The sequence below is a fragment of the Anopheles aquasalis genome, chromosome Y (genome assembly GCF_943734665.1).
Source record: "Anopheles aquasalis chromosome Y, idAnoAquaMG_Q_19, whole genome shotgun sequence".
Lineage (NCBI taxonomy): Eukaryota > Metazoa > Arthropoda > Insecta > Diptera > Culicidae > Anopheles > Anopheles aquasalis.
Genome location: NC_064879.1, coordinates 1,175,830 through 1,193,329, shown reverse-complemented (window position 1 = coordinate 1,193,329; position 17,500 = coordinate 1,175,830). Strand labels below are relative to the sequence as shown.

General features: G+C 55.9%; 3 protein-coding genes across 5 annotated transcripts in view; 1 reads left to right on the top strand and 2 right to left on the bottom strand.

Moving 5' to 3' along the window:
* Positions 1-6,732, bottom strand: part of LOC126579650 (protein singed) — a 12,066-nt gene extending 5,334 nt beyond the window's left edge. The window contains exon 1 of one of the 3 annotated variants that reach the window (XM_050243149.1): positions 6,378-6,732. The gene's annotated coding sequence lies outside the window, so the exon portion shown is untranslated. Of the gene's footprint in view, positions 1-6,241; positions 6,319-6,377 lie in introns of those variants that run through there. The other 2 variants (XM_050243151.1, XM_050243152.1) reach the window with 2 other exon arrangements.
* Positions 6,733-14,793: 8,061 nt separating this feature from the next.
* On the top strand, positions 14,794-16,439 carry LOC126579653 (39S ribosomal protein L3, mitochondrial-like). Its single transcript, XM_050243158.1, has 3 exons — positions 14,794-14,969; positions 15,074-15,161; positions 15,256-16,439. The coding sequence occupies exons 1-3, from the start codon at positions 14,914-14,916 to the stop codon at positions 16,240-16,242; spliced, it is 1,131 nt and encodes a 376-aa protein (XP_050099115.1). The 5' UTR covers positions 14,794-14,913; the 3' UTR covers positions 16,243-16,439.
* Positions 16,440-16,552: 113 nt separating this feature from the next.
* The window catches only part of LOC126579649 (tRNA-dihydrouridine(20) synthase [NAD(P)+]-like), a 2,389-nt gene continuing 1,441 nt past the window's right edge, over positions 16,553-17,500 (bottom strand). The window contains exons 5-6 of the mRNA XM_050243148.1: positions 17,454-17,500; positions 16,553-17,372 (exon numbers count right to left, since the gene is read on the bottom strand). The exon at positions 17,454-17,500 is cut by the window's right edge and continues 165 nt beyond it. Coding sequence (XP_050099105.1) covers positions 17,008-17,372; positions 17,454-17,500 — 412 coding nt within the window. The 3' untranslated portion in view covers positions 16,553-17,007. The remainder of the gene's footprint in view (positions 17,373-17,453) is intronic.

Sequence of the window (17,500 nt, the reverse complement as noted above, 5' to 3'; positions counted from 1 at the left end):
TGCATTTTGTTTGTGCTTCCTCTACTCCTCTTTTCTTCTCTGGTCGTCCGTTCTCGGGTCCGCGGGTAATGGCCCCCGTTTGTCACGTACCAATATCTTCTCCCCACACCCCCTCCGACACCCCTTACCGATGCAATCCCATCCCCTTAATCGACGACGACGGCGAAGACGATAGAAAGAGAGACAGAGAGAGAGAGAGAGAGAGAGAGTCAAGTGACGAGACGAGAGATGATTGAACGAACGGGTCCGGGGGGAGGGGGCTGGGGGATCTCTCTGATGCCCGGTGATGGATGGATGGCCGGCTGTGAAAGTGGACGGATTACTGGCTGTGTTCCGCTATTGGGAAAGCGGAGCACACACACGCAACACCCTCGGCACAGGCAGGTAGTAAAACTTTCTTACAGGTAGATAAAAATCAGATAACGCTCCCTCCCCCCAAGGGGGAACAAAGGAAGGAATGAGGGGGGGGGGGGGGGGGAGGGTGTGCGAAAAACCGATATTTGTGAAGGGTGCTTGGCCTCGATCTGGGAAGTGAGCCCGGGGTTTTCCCGGTGCACCGGTGCAAGGACCACCGAAAAGAAGAGGAAAACAGAAACCGAGAAATAGAAGCGAGAGAGCAAGCGAGAGAAAACGGTAAGCCAGTGAGTCGACGCGGGAGGGGGGGGGGGGGGGACATGCATAATGCATGTGTTGGAGATGCTGCTTTTCACAGTTCCTGCCCGTCCACCCATTTCGCCACGCATGCACGCGCACGGTGCCGAGACTTTCACGAAACCGTGCTCTCCGTTTTCTCCGCGCGTTGATTTGTTTGATTTGTTGTTTTATTGATGGCCTCACGCGCTCAACGGGAACTATGGGGCCACCATATAGATCACCATCCAGGAGGAGGGGGCGGGCGGGATATGACTAAGCGAATACAAGAAGAAGAAGAAAGCGAAAGAAAAAGGCGAAAAGGTACAGCAAGCCGGCTCCCAGGAAGTGTTTGGTGCTTTTTGGAAGGGGGAGCTGCTGGAGGATTTGCATGTCAACTGACATTCAACCCTTCAACCCTCTCAATGCTATTGTTGCTCTCTCCAGACACACACCACTCTGTCGTTCCGCGCAAGCGTACCAACCGTGTAGCTGCTCTGCTGATGCTGATATAACATCTAAACCGGTCATCAATATTATTTCTGCATCATAAACGATTTATTTTGCTGATCATTTGCAGGCAGCATTGCTATGGATGATCAAGAGCTCCAGCAGACGTGTGGTCGAGTGGTGAAAATGTCAAGCCCATAGCCCATTGGCGTGGTGGTGCGAAACAGTGAAGAAAAAGGGACTGCAAATGTAGTAAATTAGTCGCCGAAGCCGAAGCTATGTACACTTTAAGTGCCAGTGGCTAACAGATTAGCCAAGACATCAAGTTTCGACCCCAAACAATCTGTTTTCAGCTTTCTGCGAATCTTTTGCATCTTTTCTTGACAAAGTGCTTCAATGTAGCCTACACGCGATCAATATTTATACATTAATCAAACGTTGAACCACGTTTCGAGCGTCACAAAAAAAAAATAATGGTGGCGTGCACTCCGGATCGGACACCTCTACCCTTTGGAGAAAAAAAAAATGGCGGTGGATGGGTGGGGAAGGAAGGTGCGAGGAGTAAAACAACAACAACAAAAATCAAATCAATGGCTAATTGGACCACGGCCACTCACATGATGGCCGCCGTCACTAACGGGAAACCGGAAAGAAGCAACCAAAAAGGAAAAACGGTGCCCCTCGCACTCCCATCTTCACCATGCCCCTTCTGTTTGCCTCTCCCCGCGCCCCACACCATCGAGTTCAAGAGAAAGATGGGGAGCCTTTCTCCGGTGTGGAAACGGCATTTTCCCGGCAGCCCGGTCAGAGCGTGCGTGCTGACTGGCTGGCTGGTTGTCTTGCCAATTTGTGTATGCTTGTGTGTGTGTGTGTGTGTGTGTGTGAGCAAATAACGGGAGTAATTTTCCAACCCAGAGTAGCACATCGTGATGATGATGACGATCGCTCAACGATTCCATTCCTCGGTGGCTCGGAGTAAGGAGGCCACCATCACGAACAGCAGCAGCAGCAGCAGCAGCTGGCGCTCCCCCTCCCCCCAGAGGCTGGATTTGTTGGCGCGAAAATGAAATAAAACAAAAAAAAAGTACGCAAACCAAACGCAAAAGGGAGAAGGAGAGAGAGAGAGAGAGAGAGAGAGGCGCAGAGAGCACCATAAAGATAGCAGACCGGGCCCGGCCCGGCCCGGCCCAGCCAGTGTTCCGGTTTCGCCAAACGGGACGTGGACAACGCCAAACGGCGAGACAAAGCGAGTGGTTGTGGGCCATCCGGCCGGAAAGCCGCAGGCATGATGGTTGTCTGCCAATCACGCGCACCGTGCGGTTTTCGGTGGCAACTTGCTAACCTTGAATAACCACCAACGGGGTGGGGGGGGGGGGGGGGGGGCCCGTGGCACCTTCCGCTGACGGCGCGGATGAAACGAATGGAACGGAACGGAACGATGCATCAACCATCCCCTCTCCGGGGGGGGGGGGGGGGGGGGGGGGGGGGAGGGGGAGTGTCGCAAACGCACCATGTGTTCGCCAGATGTCCGGCAACCGGGCCGGGCCATACTCATCTCTCTTTTAACCAGTGAGTGTCTTGTGCTAAACTGTGACCCGCTGTGCCTTGGTAGATCCTTGGCTGTTTGGTGTGGCTCTCGGGCGGGCTCTTTTTTGGGTGTGGCGTGGTCCTCCCTTTTACCTATGCACACAAACACACAGACACTCCGACAACACACAACGCGCGCAAGGATTCTAGGAATCTCTGTATCGATCGATCCAGCAGCAGAACAAGATGGCGCTGGTTGCCACGTGGCCGGCAGAGTGAGGTTAGAACGATTGCAATTGCTTCCATTGCTTCCAGGGCTCCCCCAACCCCCCTCCGGCGGGGCTACGTGTATCGGAGCCAGCAGCGAGATGAGGCTAATGCCCTCTCGCCAGCGGATTTACTGTAGCGGATCCGGACCGGAGGAGAAATGAACCGGTACACCGGTGGCTCCCGCTCTCTCTCTCTCTCTCTCTCTCTCTCTCTCTCTCTCTCTCTCTCTCTCTCTCGCACGTTTACCTTCTTTTGTATCTCACTCGCAAGCTCGCGAGATAATTCGAGCAGATTATGCTACTCCCTCATCCCCCCAAAAGAGGGAAGCGGGATTAGCAAGCGGAGTGGATCGCGATGGAGAGCAACACCAAAAAAACACGGCAAGTCGGCAAAGCGCAAGCAGCAGCAGAAACGATCCAGAGAGAGAGAGAGAGCGAGAAAAGAAAACGAGCGAAAGGGGCATCAGACGGAGCGGTGGGGGGGGGCGGTGAACAATAGATCTCGCGCGGCCGAACGTCGAACCACCGTTCGATCTACCGGAATCTGGGGTTGCAGAGCAGCTGGGGTGTGAAGAGGGGAGGGGCTCCAAAAACCCGATATGACCGCGTCGTACCGGTTTTTTTGGGAGGCTTTCGGCGGGGGAAGCCCCGGCCCCAAGAAATTCAACACCATAATTATCCTTTCCGGAACTTATCCTGCTCCTGGTGAACGGGGAATGAGATGTTTGGGGTTTGATTGCACTCTACGGCGGCGATGTGTATGTGTGTGTGCTCCTGGTATCGCTTTAATCGCGCACCGTTCCGGAACTCTATCCGGGATCAACTGAGGAAGTTGTTGGACAGCCGCACCAGCGATAAAGCGTCAATCAACGAGATACATAGCGGTCGCTTATTGGCCGGCGCGCGCCACACATCAACTCGGTGCAGCTGGGGTGATTGGGGGAGGGGGGGGGGGGCTGGGTCGGAGAGACGAGGGGCCGTCGATAATCACGCCAGAAACACCAGCAGCTGCAGCAGCAGCAGACCGCACACCGGCACACGGGACACCTTGTTAAGCGGGGAGTACCCGCAAACCACAAACCCCTTCACCGGAGTGAAAGCCATCATCGCGCCGGCGGCCGGTGTGCCGAGTCGCGCTCAACAGTGCGAATCGAATAAATTTGCTTTTCCATTTTCCATCCCCGCCGGCCGCCGGGCTTTCACCCTCGTTACCGCTGTTCATGCCTGCCAGCTTCCAGTAGCACCACCATCATCGCTTGATGATGATCCGAACCACCGCCACCGTTCACCGTCCACCGTCGATGGTTCTTCGCTCGCCGCCTAATTGATTCTATGCTTCCAATGTGGGGGGGACGTACAGGTGCAGGTGCAGGAGGGTTCTCGAGCTACTCCGTGAGCCTAAAATTGCTGTGCAAATCGGTGTCGGCGGCCTCTCTCTCTCTCTCTCGTGGTCGCTGCTGCTGCTGCTTCATCAACCATAAATGCACGGCTCCAAGACCAACGCAGCCAGCCAGCCAGCCAGCCAGCTCTCTAGGGCTAGGCCATAGACAGCCAGAGGGCGAGACGTGGTAAGCAAGCGCAGCGCAGCGCAGCCTGTTGGCCATTAGTCAGCAATGAGGGCCAGAGAGCGCCTCGGGAGAACAGACACAGCTCGTAGTGGGAGATGGAGTAGAGCTGCAACAAAGGTACAATGACTCAGCTTCTGCTGCTGCTGCTACCTCTTCTTCTGTGGTATCTCTGAGGTGCAATCTGCAAACATTTCCACGCCTATTTTCACACTCGCACACAGCCACAAAACGGAAAAGGGGGAATGTGCGCATGTGTGAAATGAGCGTGAAGCGCGCGGCGCGGCGCGGCGCGGCGCACGGAAAGAAGTAGCAGCCCACTCCCCCTTCCAGCAACTTGGAGGACGAAGAAGAAGAAGAAGAGTGGCGTCGCTAAGGGTAAATTAGTGGCTACGGGAAGGAAGGGAACCCTACTGAACCGATAGAGGACGCAAGGTAGCGAAGCGAGAGCAAAATGTGTGCAAAAACCGAGCAAGAACCAAGCGAACGGGCTTCAAAAGAAAGGCGCTGCGCTGGCGCTCCAGGTTCCTTCCAACGTCCCCCCCCCCCCCCGCGGGGGAGGCGTTTTTCCGCCCATGGAAAACCCAACGAACCGAAGAGGCGAACACCGCACGCCGTGGCGCCGTCTAGCGCTGATTGCCCAGACACACCACATCCTTCCAGGCCTTTCCAGGTCTGCCTTGTCTGTCTGGCGTGCTGCTGGTCCTCCTCGGAGCATCACCATCTCGGAGGAACAAAGAACCGGCCGGGGACCTCACCGAAAAGGGATTGCGGGGCCCCTGGTAGCAAAAAAGGCACATTCTTTTGCCGGTACGCCAATGTCTGTGTGTGTGTGTGTGTGTGTGTGCAGATGCAGCGCGGGGGTGACTCACGGTCGTGTCTCGCATGCGCGAAGAACATGCGCCCCGGGCGGGCCCCCCGCTGGAACAAACCGGGCCGTGCCGGCGACACAGTCTCTTTGTCCAAAAAGCCCTCTTGGGGGGAGGGAGGGCAATGGAACTTGACACACGGAGCCGGAGATAAATATAGCCGAAGAAGACGACCCTCTGTACCAACGCAACCGTACCGGCACGCACGCACACACCCGCACGCACACACCCGCACGCGTACGCACCACCGCAACGTGTGTCTGGTTTAAGGACGTTAAGGGACGCCCCTGGCAGGAATGCAGGGAAAAACAGTCAGTCTGTCTGTCAGACACTAACGCGCGAACACACACAGAGGCACACGCACACCGCTGGAAGTCGCTGTTTGGCCGTCTGTAGCCCGCTGTCGGGCAAGCGGCCGCCTCCGTTGTTTTCGTTTGCTGTGTTTGCTGTTGGCGCTGCGTGTTGTGTGTGGTTGTTGTAGGTGTCGTCGCGTTGCGCGTTTGCGGTTGCTAGTAGGAGAACGAGAGCTTCGAGCAGCATCCGGAGTATGACCAAAAACGGGCGCCGACAGAGTAAGGATGATCGTAAGGAGGATGAGGCCGGTCTCGAAGAGTTTCCGGTGGTGATCGGGCTGCTGCTGCTGCTGCTACGTTATCACACTTGCTGAAAGCCGCCAGTGACACATCTACGCACGCACACACACACACACACACGAAACCACAAGCACACACACGACCGAGGGATGCGGAGACGGCTGACGGTCAAGGACTTTACCGAGGAGCGAGGAAGCGAATGAAAGAGAAATGTAATGGAGTCTCGTGAATGAAAAAAAAAAGGGGAAAAACATGGGGGTAAGTCCTGCCTGCGCTCCTCTCCCCCGCCGTCGTGCTACACCCACACTCAACACACACACACACACACACACACTTACACGCTCGGGAGTTGTGGAAATGAGGATTTGGATCGCTCGCTGTGTGTTGGCCGCCGTTTGGCGATTGGCGTTTGATTGGCTGTGGTGGCTCGGAAACAACAAAGCTGGAAGGCTGGGCTGGGAGTGGGGCTTTTACCTTGCTTGGTTTTCTTTTTTTCGGCAGGCACCTTTTCCGATTCGGCGATTCACTCGCGAGAGAGAGAGAGACAGAGAGAAAGAGAGAGATAGGGAGAGCGATAGACAGAGCACAGCACGCGTTAACGAGTCGGTGGCTCGGTGGCTCGAAGGATGATAATAGCGATGCTGATGATGATGATGGTGGTGGACACACACCCACAAAAACACGCACGCACAGAACGAACGGAACGCGGTACACACGGAGAACGCGAAGAACACGGATCTTGTGAACGGCGAGAACGGCGGAGTTTTATATATCTCGAGTAAACACGAAAAGGGGGGAAAAGAGTTTGAACCGGAGTGTGGGGTGGTCCGCGTGTGCGTTCAACTCGGCTGACGGAGCATAAATGCAATCGCCGCTGGAGATGCTCACAGTAGTTATTGGCGCTCCCGAGCCCGGTCGGTGCTGGCCCGACCTGCGGGCGCGCACTTTCGCCGCCCGTACCGTCGTCGTGTGTGCCTGCGCCTGTGAGTGCCTGCGGCCCGCCTCCACCACCAGCACGCCGCATCACCATCCAGCACCTGAATCTAGCGCTGCCGCGTCATGGCAACTGAGTGACAGCATCGGGATGATGAAGATGCGCCGAATGTGGCCAGCGGGATTCGGGAAAAGCCACCAACAGTAGAAGAAAACAAGCAGCAGCATCGCGCGGGCGCCCGCTCGGTGCGTACCGGGCGCGCGTGAGTGGCCCCCGTGCCGCGCCGAAGAAGCGCAAGCGATTCGAACGAATTTGTGGGTGATCATGAAGAAAAGGAAGAATGGTGTAAAGGGTTGCGTGTGCGTGGCAGCGCGAGCGATGCAGAACGACGAGAGAGAGAGATGAAAGAAAAAGAGGAAGAGAGAAAGGGAGAGAGAGAGAGAGAGAGAGAGAGAGAGAGAGAGAGAGAGAGGCAGAGAGAGAAGTGAGAGTCTGGGATGTGAGTGGCAGATGCGTTACCGGCGTATTGCTCGACAGCGCCAGCGGTGCTAACGGCGCAGTGAGCAGTGAAGCAGAGCGCAAATATACTCTACCCCCCCCCCCCCCCCGCCCCCCGGTGATTCCCCAAAACCCCCCTCCCTCTTGTCCCCCCTTTTGCAACCCCTCTGGCGAGCGCAAATCCCTTAGTCAGCGCGGACACAAAACGCAACGCCATCGGGAAGCGCGGAAGGGAGCAACCGAGGTGCAGGAGGCACTCAAAAAAGGTTGGAAAATCTCGCCCCCCCCACACCGGGAAAACAATAAAAACATTGGCCATTAGTTAATTGTGGACAGGCAGAAGAGTGGGGTGAGGAGGAGGGAGGGGGCGGTCGAGTTTTAGCAACGGTTCCGAGGGCGCACAATCCGCCACCGCAGATCCTGGCATCCTGGCATCGCGGTTGCGCCCACCCTCTCCCCCTTGACCACCTTTGGAGGGAGGGGAGGGGGGGGGGGGGGCGATGAGAGAAAGCAGCCAGCCGAGCCACCGTGATCGTGATCCGATCGGCGAGAGAGTGATCCCCGGGCAGAGATGAGCCTCTTATCGCCATAAACCTGATTCCCTCCCTATCGTGCACGTGTCTGTGTGGGTGTCCGGCAGCCCGGTTTTTTGATCCGGCTTTGGTTTGTGGCCGTTTTTGGGGGAAGGGGGAGGGGGGGGGGGGCGCACGTCGTCATAAAACAAGAAACGCCTTTATTGAGCCACCACCAATTGGGGTGGTGCACCCCTTAATGCATAAACATCACTCACTGTCACTCCCCGGGGTTTCACCTGCCGCCCCACAAACGCGGGCGCGTACCATGCCCTTCGCCTATCGCCATATTTGATTTGATAAGTTTTCCCTTGCCTCTAATTGCCGGACCAGCGGGTGCGGTGACGGGGTGGGGAGGGTGGTGCAGTAGGGTGGAGAGTGTAGTAAGTGGTTTGTGAGAGCTTCACGGCCAATGGTGGCCGGCTCATCATCAAACTCGATTTCCTATTGCCTATAGAGATATAGAAGACACAGAGCGCGACCGACGCTCCGAGCCTCCCCGCTACATTGTTTATGATTGATCCAACCTACCTTTACCATGTGTCAGCGATCTCGTGATCGCTCGTCGTCGTCGTCGTCGTCGTCGTCGTCGCTGGTTTCTTCCCTTCCTTACACACCCCACTGCGCACCCGCCGAGGACGTCCTGTGTTCCGTGCCAATTGGTCACCAAGTCAGGAAATCCGCAGTCTAACGGAGCAGCAGCTGCGGCCACGGCCCGGACTGTTGACTTAACGCGGGCTGGACGCGCTCGCTGCTGGTGTGACCTTGGACGGTCGCGTGTCGCGCGCTCGCGCGCATGCCAGCATCAATTACGCCATGGAAGTTTGGGGGCGTGAAAGCTGCCGGCTGCCAGTTGACCAATTTGCATCTCAAGCACAGACCTCGCCAGAGCGGAATGATGACCGACGTGCCCGGAAACTGAGGACGGAGTCGCAATGGGGTGGCAGGTGCAGGAATATGCTTCATTTAGCACGCGCTATAAAGCGTAGTCACCGTCCCGGTTGGGGCGCGATTTAGTCCGCATCCGCTAGCCCTACCGGATAGCCGGAACCCGGGGCCTTTGCCTCGATCGATCCCCTAACCTTACATTTCGTATTCGGCCTCTGCCCAAGGTGTGGAAGGAAATGGGGGCGTTGCGTCAGTCGCTCTTGTTGCTGACGGTGGTGGTGCACGCGGTGCTAGTGCTGGTCGGTGGTCAGGTGGACACTGGTGGTGCCCCACTCCCAACAGACGGACAGCAGAGGGGGGAAGCAGAAGGAGCAGGGCCGCCGTGGGAGTGTCCCCGGCCCGGTCGCTTCCCGAACCCGGCCGATCCAAGCTGCCGGACGTACCTGACGTGTGCGTTGGTGCCTGGTGGTAGCAGTAACGGGTCGCGAGTCCTCGCACCGGCGCGCCAGGACGAGTGTTGGCCGGGGGCACTGTTCAGCGGACGTTACCAGCGTTGCATCACCGGTACCGATTGTGCGACGCTCGAGGACTTTTACGCCATCGAGTACGAGTGTGGTGAGTGTGGCAAGTACGTCCTCGAATCGTCCCCCGACTGTCGCCACTTTGTCAACTGTCTCAAAACGCGGGATCCGGGCGTGTTCGTGCCGATCCGGCAGCGGTGCCCGGACGAGCGGCCCCTCTTTTCGCCGCCCGCTCACGCCTGTGTGCCGGAGGACGAGTACGAGTGTGGTGGTGGTGGTCCCCCACCACCGTTACCGTCCTTGCTGTCCATGCCACCACCAGTGACGCCAGCGGGCACAACAACGACAACACAAGCGACAACGACGACGGTGACGCCGGTGACGCCGGTGACGCCGGTGACGAGGCTACCAGCCACCGGCCACTATCTGTCCGATCTGGTGTGTCTCGGTGTCGGCCGGTTCCCGGACGAATCGGTACCGCACTGTCGCGGTTACCGGCTTTGTGAGGGCGATGGACAAGGAGCAGCAGCAGCAGCAGCGCCGCAGCTAGTGTCACGCAGCTTCCTCTGCGATCCCGGTACGGTGTTCTCGGAGTACGAGCGACGCTGTGTGCCGGCCACCAGCTACCAGTGCCCGGACGATGGGACCACCACCGTCGCCACCGTTCCCGAGGCGTTCCGGTGCGTGACGGTCGGCCGCTTCCCGGATCGTGGGTCGCACGGCGTGGGTGGCTGCCGGCGCTTCTACCGTTGCCAGCGGGCCAGTGACGGTTCACTCGAGCCACCGATCCTGGAACGGTGCCCACCGGGTACCATCTTCTCGTGGCTCACGACACGCTGCGTACCGCCGGCCGAGTACGAGTGTCCGGTGGTCGGCGTTCCCTCGGGTGAACCACCGTCACCGGCACCAGCGCCGCCGGATAGCCGGTGCGCCCGATCCGGTCGTTTCGCGAACGATGCCGATGCCACCTGCCGGACGTACTACATCTGCACGCGAGATCCGGCCGGTTCGTGGGCCCTGGTGTTGATCCGCTGCCCCGCCGGTACCGTCTTCTCCCGGGCCGTGGACCACTGCGTCGGCAGTGAGACGTCCCCGCTGCTGGTGGGTGGCCTCCCGTGCCAGCTACCCGTACAGTGTGGCGCTGACCGGGGCGACGGGGAGGAGACGGGATCGGCCGACTGTCCCACGGAATCGGAAACCGAACCACGGCGAGCCACTTCCCCGGTGGCTGAACCGGCCGGGGCCGGGGCCGGTTCGGGCGATGGTGCACCCTGGCTCACCTGGTCTGCCACCGAGCCGCTAACGGCGGACGCATCGGCCACCCTGGACGTGGACGGTGGGGACCTAGTGCTGTCCACCAGTGCCCTCCGGCCGACCTACTCACCCCCCGAGTACCCGTGTACGGCGACCGGGCGCTTCGCCGACATCAACTCGGTCGACTGCCGGTCCTACTTCCTGTGCAAGCTGCTCGATCCACCGACCAACCATCCTCTACCTCACCCGGCTGGTGGCCACCACAGCAAGCAACACCAGCAAATTCTCGTGTCAGTTCATATGACCTGCCCGGATGGGATGCTGTTCTCGCGCAACACCAACAAATGCGTCATCTCGAACCGCCATGTCTGCTAGAGACTCCCCCCGTGTGTGCGTGTGTCTGTTTGTATGTATGTGTGTTTGTGTGTATGCTAAGAATTCAAATATACTACTGTGTCACGAAAGTAAGACGAATCGGTACACTATTTAGTCGTGTGAATCATTTCTTTTTATTCTCGTATTTTCTGTAGGTTTTCAGTACTGTGATTCACATTCATGCCAAGTTTTACGTCAAAATAATGATTAGTTTTTGAAATATGATTTTTTTTTTGTGAGGAATTCTTCGTTTTTTGATGTTTCGAAATCAATTGAGCATAGAATTTGTGTAAAATTTAGTGTACCGATAGGTAAACAACGATGCAGAAATCCTTTGGTGACTACGGCAAGTTGAATAAAAATGTTTACCAGTGGTCAAAAGAATTCCAGGAAGGTCAACAACATGTTGAACGTCCATCAAGGTGACATTCAACGTCAATTGGCAAGGCTCACGCTCAACAAATCAAAAATTTCTTGTTGCAAAACCATCGATTAACAACTAGAGACCTTGCCGATGAGATTGGCATATTCAGATACTTCATTAATTACATTTTGAAACATGTTTTGGGCCTCAAACGCGTCAGAACTCGACTGGTACCGTTGGTACCAAGCGACTGGTGTTGGTTTTCCGTGACTTTTTCGCCAAAAACTCAACTAATAACGTTCCAAAACCATCGCTTTCACCTGATTTGTCAGCAGGTGACTTCTGGCTATTCGACAAACTCGGTGTTATGGAACTCCAATAGCAAAAAATAAAAAAAATAAAATAATTCGCACCCCTCCGCCTTTGCTCGCCCCCTGTCCCGGGGCATTTTCCCAGACCGTGCCCAGAAAAGGCTCACGCCCTGTGGTCCATGCTGTGGGGGTCTCATTATTCTCGCTCAATCATGAGTCATCCTCGCGCTCGTTAAGGTCATTCTGGGAAAATCTTTTCACACCTTGCAAGTTAAAATAACAGCAAGGACGACAGCAGCAGCAGCAGAGCTGAGCGTAGCTAGGGCTGGAATTAATTTTGCACGCAGCATCCGCGATCCGCTGCAGCAGGATCGCGCGTGTTTGGGGCCACGAGGGAATGGCCGCGCTGCTTCTTTCCATCTAAATATTTATGGAGAAACTTTATTAGAATGAGCGCTGCGGTGCGTTTCGGACTGACTTCGGTGGTGGTGTGTGCGCTCGCGGGCAATCAAGCAGCGCGGAGCGGCCCCCGGGAAGACGGGCCCCGAGATCGCGGTGAAGGAGGAGCTCAGCCGAGCGCGACGGGTACGACGGCGATGGTGAAAGCGCACGGAAGCGCTAGTTAGGCTCGAGTGGCAGCACCAGCCACCAGCCACCAGCGGCCCCAGCCGCCAGCCAGGCAGTAAACGCCTGGAGAAGGAAAAAGAAGGATGACAAGAGGAAGGCGGGGTAAATTAGGGGTACACAGCCCCCAAAGAGATCGAAGGCTCAGCCGAAGCGCGCCTTTAGCCGGAGAGCCAGGCGAGAGCCTTGGCCAAAACCTCGGATGGCCCCCGGAGACCTAATGCGGAGTGGAGTGGAGTGGTGGGGGTGGCAGACGGGGTGTACTAGGCACAAGGAAGATGAGGAGGAGGAGAAGGAGGGCGCTAACACTCCGCAGCCAATATTGGTGCCGGTAACAAACACACACACACACATGCATTCGGTCGGTCGATTTATCAATCCGGTGGAATCGGAATTTTGAACAGTGCGATGGCACCCAATCCAGTGCGGCCACTGGCGACCGGAACCGAGGAAGCAACTGGGCAAGCAAACGAAGAAGGCGAAAAAAATAAAAAGGAAAGAGAAACGGAAAGAAACGGAAAGAAGAGGAAGATGAGGAAAGCTGTGCGAGTTCACCGTAGAGAAGAAAAAAAAAAGCCCCGTAACTGTAACTGCAAACAGATCGGCGCGCGCCGCGCCTCCTCTCCATCCCTTGAAGGGGGTAGTTGTTGTTGCTGCTGCTGCTGCTGCTGCATTATTAGCCAAACCGTCGTTCGTGTTGCGGTCTGGCGTGCGATTAACTGAATTGGACTGGAGTGATTCGTTGGAGCGGTGTGTAAGCGCATAAAACTAGGGGAGTAGGGAGTGGGGAGTGGGGAGTGTGGAGTGGGGAGTGGGGAGTGGGAGGGAGGGAAAGGTGGCAATGGGGTTGGTGCTGGGAAGGAGGGAATGGAAGGATTTATTAGGTCAATGGTAATTTCGGTACAATTGCTGGTGCCGTGCGGTGATTGCGTTGCGCGCGCTGCTGATCATCTTCATTTAACGATCGTACGCGATGCGCAAACATGCCGCAGTGGAGCCGAGCCACTGGCTATAAGCAACCGGGTGTGTGCGCCGGGGGGCGGTTTAGGGCGATGTAGTGAAGGTGAAGGGCATAGAGGGCGCGCGTAGGTGTACCATCGGCCCGGCCCGGCCCGGCCCGGCCGAAGAACACGTCTGGTGGGGGAACCGCCGGGCCAATCACTGCCACGGAAAATCCCTGCCCAGCGATGAAACTCCCCACCTTGCATCCCTTTCGGCCGGGGGTTTCAACACCGTTTTTCACGTCTCGCCTGCTCTCGACTGCCGCCAACACTGTGGATCTGATTCATCGATATTTGGCTTTTCTTTATTTATTTTTTTCATTTCCATGCTGATGCTGATGACGTGATGGACTTAAAAGTGGTTGGCTCGTCGGGTGTGTGCTAATGGCGTGCAAGAGCGGCAACCAGAATCGAAGGGAAAGTACGTGAAGCATTACCATCATATCCATGCCAGGGGTAAGATGCAAGGATATCACGCACGCACATCGAGGCCAACGCACTCCGAGGCTTTCCATTCTTTCGAGAACAAACACCAAGACCAACACCAATTCTGAGCCGAACCGCCAAATCTAAAGCGATTGTTTTGAAGTTTTTTATTACCAAACATTTTGCTACATGAAACGCATGCCGTCTTTTAATCACACGCAATGCATCGTTTTCGGGCTCCCGTTCCCTCGACCATTCTCGGTAGAAGGTAAATTTTCGTATTCTCACCTTTGCAGAATTGCTGTGCGCATTCTACTCCCCCGAACAGACTCTAAAAATATGAGAACAATTTGGTAAAGGACCGTTTTCCAACGGGAATAGTGCGCAGAAGACTTTACAGCAAAGCAATTCGATGATGATGTTGAAGATGCACGTCGAATACTTCCTTATCCTCGTTTCGTAGTAGTAGTAACACATGGAATGTACTTTGCAGTAAAGAAATTAACAAAACTAAAACATATTAGCTTGCACATCGTTACAATCCGCTACCGAGAACCGCGAGCAACGCTTTTTCGTTCAGATTCGTCCAACGAAATGTGCAGGTTGTTACTTCTATAACTGCGTTCTATCGTGAAAACCTCAAAAAGAAGACGTCTGTAAGTGTCTCCAGCAAATCGAAAGAATAAATTAAATAAAAAACGAATACCTTCCCATTGAGAATGAAATTGAATAACGTGCAAGGCGGCACATCCCAAGCCAACTGCGCAGCGAGGACGGCCATCTCGAATCACGTTGTTTGGGTGCGTGACCTTGGGAAAATTTTACTGCACCTCTACCCGGCTGCTAATTGCTGCTGATGGACACACGTGTTCGCACGTGTTTTCAAATCAATCTTTCTCGCGCTCAGACCGGCGAACGCGCTCAACGCTGATGGATGAACAAGTCACAAAGGGACCGGCACGTTGACAGGCCGAGCAGGAGCGCTCGGAGCTCAGAGCAGTGTATGCGCACGGGAGTGAATGGCATCGGCCATGTAGCGATTTGACAGCTGCTACTCGCTCGCCCGTCCCCCGCCTCCATCGGCAACCCGGGTATGTGATTATTTAATCATTGTTTGACATCTCGGGCGGTGAAACGGCGACAACTCGTTCGGCAACGATTCCGATTCGATTCGAGCCTCTCGCAACGTAAATCTACTTTGCCTGCTGGCAGCAGGTAAAGCCGGCAAAGCGCACCGTGACCATGGCATCGTTCGGCAGCGTATTGACGCTGTTCAGATCGACGGTCCAGCATCCGTGGTGAGTGATACTGGGTGGCACACCGGGAGCCCACGCGGTATTGTTATGGCCCTGTCCTCCCCCGCCCTTACACTAATGCTGTTGCCCCCCTTGCTGACCGATAGGTGGATTGTGAATCCGGTACGCTCGAAGAACTACCTCAACCGACCACGGCTACGGAACCCGGTGTGGTTTGTGAAAAAGACACGCACGGTAGGTGTTTGTTTGCGCACTCGCTCGCTCGCTCGCTCGCTCGCTGTTTCACCCTTTCTTCTAATCGCTTTCTTTAACTGACCAAAACGCACAGGTACATGATGAACACTTTACCCAGGAGAACAGCGCGTTTCTGGGTGAAGTGCGGAGAGAAACGGTACAGGCTGCGGCCGAGCGACACACGGTAAACCTGCTGCAGCTACGAACCGGTGGCGAGGATGCTGGCCCAGTGGCCGAGTGGGCGCCCGGACTCAAGCGGACCGGTGTGATCGCGAAGAAGATCGGCCAGTACCCGCTGTGGACGCGCAACGGCACCAAAATCCGCACGACACTGCTGCAAATAGTGGAGAACGAGGTGGTCAAGTACATCCCGCCCGAGGAGTATCGGCCGGCGCAGGAACCACGGCAGCGGCGCAACTGGCGCAAACCGTACGGCTGCCTGCTGGTCGGGGCGGAGAACGGTGATCCGTCGCTGTTTACAAAGGAGTACGCCGGCCTGTTCCAGCACACGGGCGTCCTACCAAAGCAGCACCTATGCCGGTTTCTGGTTTCACCCGAGGCGCAGCTCCCACCCGGTACCGCGCTCACCGTCGATCACTTCCGGGTCGGCGACTATGTCGACGTGCGGGGCAAGACGGTGGACCGTGGGTTTCAGGGTGTGGTGAAGCGGCACGGTTTCAAGGGCATGCCGAAGACGCACGGCGTCACCAAGACCCATCGGCGTCCGGGCAACATCGGGGCCGGTGGCCAGAAGGCCCGGGTTTGGCCGGGCACCAAGATGCCCGGTCACATGGGCAACCGGTGGCGTGTGCTGCGCGGATTGCAGGTCCTGCGGATCAACCGCCAGTACAACGTGATGTGGGTGCGGAGCAGCAACATTGCCGGCAGCACCAACGGGCTCGTGTACGTGTACGACACGGTGCTGCCACTGCGCAAGCACGGCGCTAAACGCGGTCCGACGGGCCAGCCACCGTTCCCGACCGCACTCAGCCCACCGGCGCCGACGGACGAGGCAGAAGTGTGGCACAACGAGTTGCACGACTTTCGGCGTCTCTCCATTACCTTCGGTTCCGGGGATTAACCGAGGCCAAGCTGTGCAAACCCCACTGAACACATCGAGGCATTTCATTTCTTCGTTCGCCTTCTCTTTACTGTATGTATAGTCTGCCATTATGCTATTTTCGTATTAAGTGTCCCAGCGTGTGCTTCTGCTGGTAAATTAATAGACCGCTGTGGTCGTTAGCTGGCCCACAATAAACGTGTTCGACGGGAAAACGATGCAAACGCTTTTAATACATTACATTTTAATACAATTCAAAATTGTGACCACCGGTTGCTACCATTCTTTGTCTATCTGCGAAGCAAAGCTTCGCGCTTCGTTAGTAATCTTCAAAAACGATTCGCTCTTTTTATGGCTGTCTTGATGTAACAACCACGATCAATTGTGCGATCCGATTTCCAGTTGGGTGTCTTTAAATGCGGTTCCTGTCCCATCAAGGCAGACTAACGTAGGTTAATGGCGCGGTGAATGGGTACGTCCTACCAGCTTAGCGTTTAGTTTGGTATTATTGCTAACATAAGTAGCGTGATAAACGAATACCTTTGAATTTTTCAAAATTATTTAATGTAGCACCCGGTAGATGTTACTTCGACGAATGAAATTTCACACCAAAACAGCATACAATTCACGTAACATTGTATTTCATTGATAGAAATGCTCATCGGAGGGCATCGTAGACCATTCGCTTTGGACGGAGCGATGCTCCATTTCATGCTATCCTGTGGCAGCTTGCGGCAGGCGGGCAGGGTGGACTTTCGATTTGAACACGGTCATCCATATCGACGGTCAAACCACCACGTAATCTTTCACCGCAAGCTCGCAATCTGGCTTTTGTTCGTGCGTCTCCTTCTGGCCGGATTGGTCGAAGCTGTTCTGCGTCGGAGCGCCGACTTCGGGAAGTGGTTTCATCATTGCACCGTTGGCTATCAGCGTGTCCCGCTGCTCAACGCCCAGCTGCACGAGACAGACGAGTGCGGCGGCCTGTTCAGCGAACCGCTTGCTCTTCTCCCAGAACGTGCTGCTGTATCTCTTGCCGTCGAATTGGATGATCGCTTTGAACAGCTTGTCCTTCTGCTGCACCTCGTACCGCGCCAGTTCCAGATGGTTGCGGCGCGCGTACAGAAACAGCTTCGTCTTCGGTAGCTCCGTGTCTGCAAACGGGAGCGTGGTGTTAAGGAGATGTGATTTAGCTGAGAAACATGACCTCTAATGCGGCTCACCCGGTGCCTTACCTTGTGGGAAATTAGCGCGAATAAAACATATGTTTTCCTCAATAATC

Coding starts and splice junctions, on each gene's coding strand:
- LOC126579653 (XM_050243158.1), top strand. CDS start 14,914: ATGGCATCGTTCGGCAGCGTATTGACGCTGTTCAGATCGACGGTCCAG. Junction 14,970..15,073: donor TCGACGGTCCAGCATCCGTG/GTGAGTGATACT, acceptor GCTGACCGATAG/GTGGATTGTGAATCCGGTAC. Junction 15,162..15,255: donor TTGTGAAAAAGACACGCACG/GTAGGTGTTTGT, acceptor CAAAACGCACAG/GTACATGATGAACACTTTAC.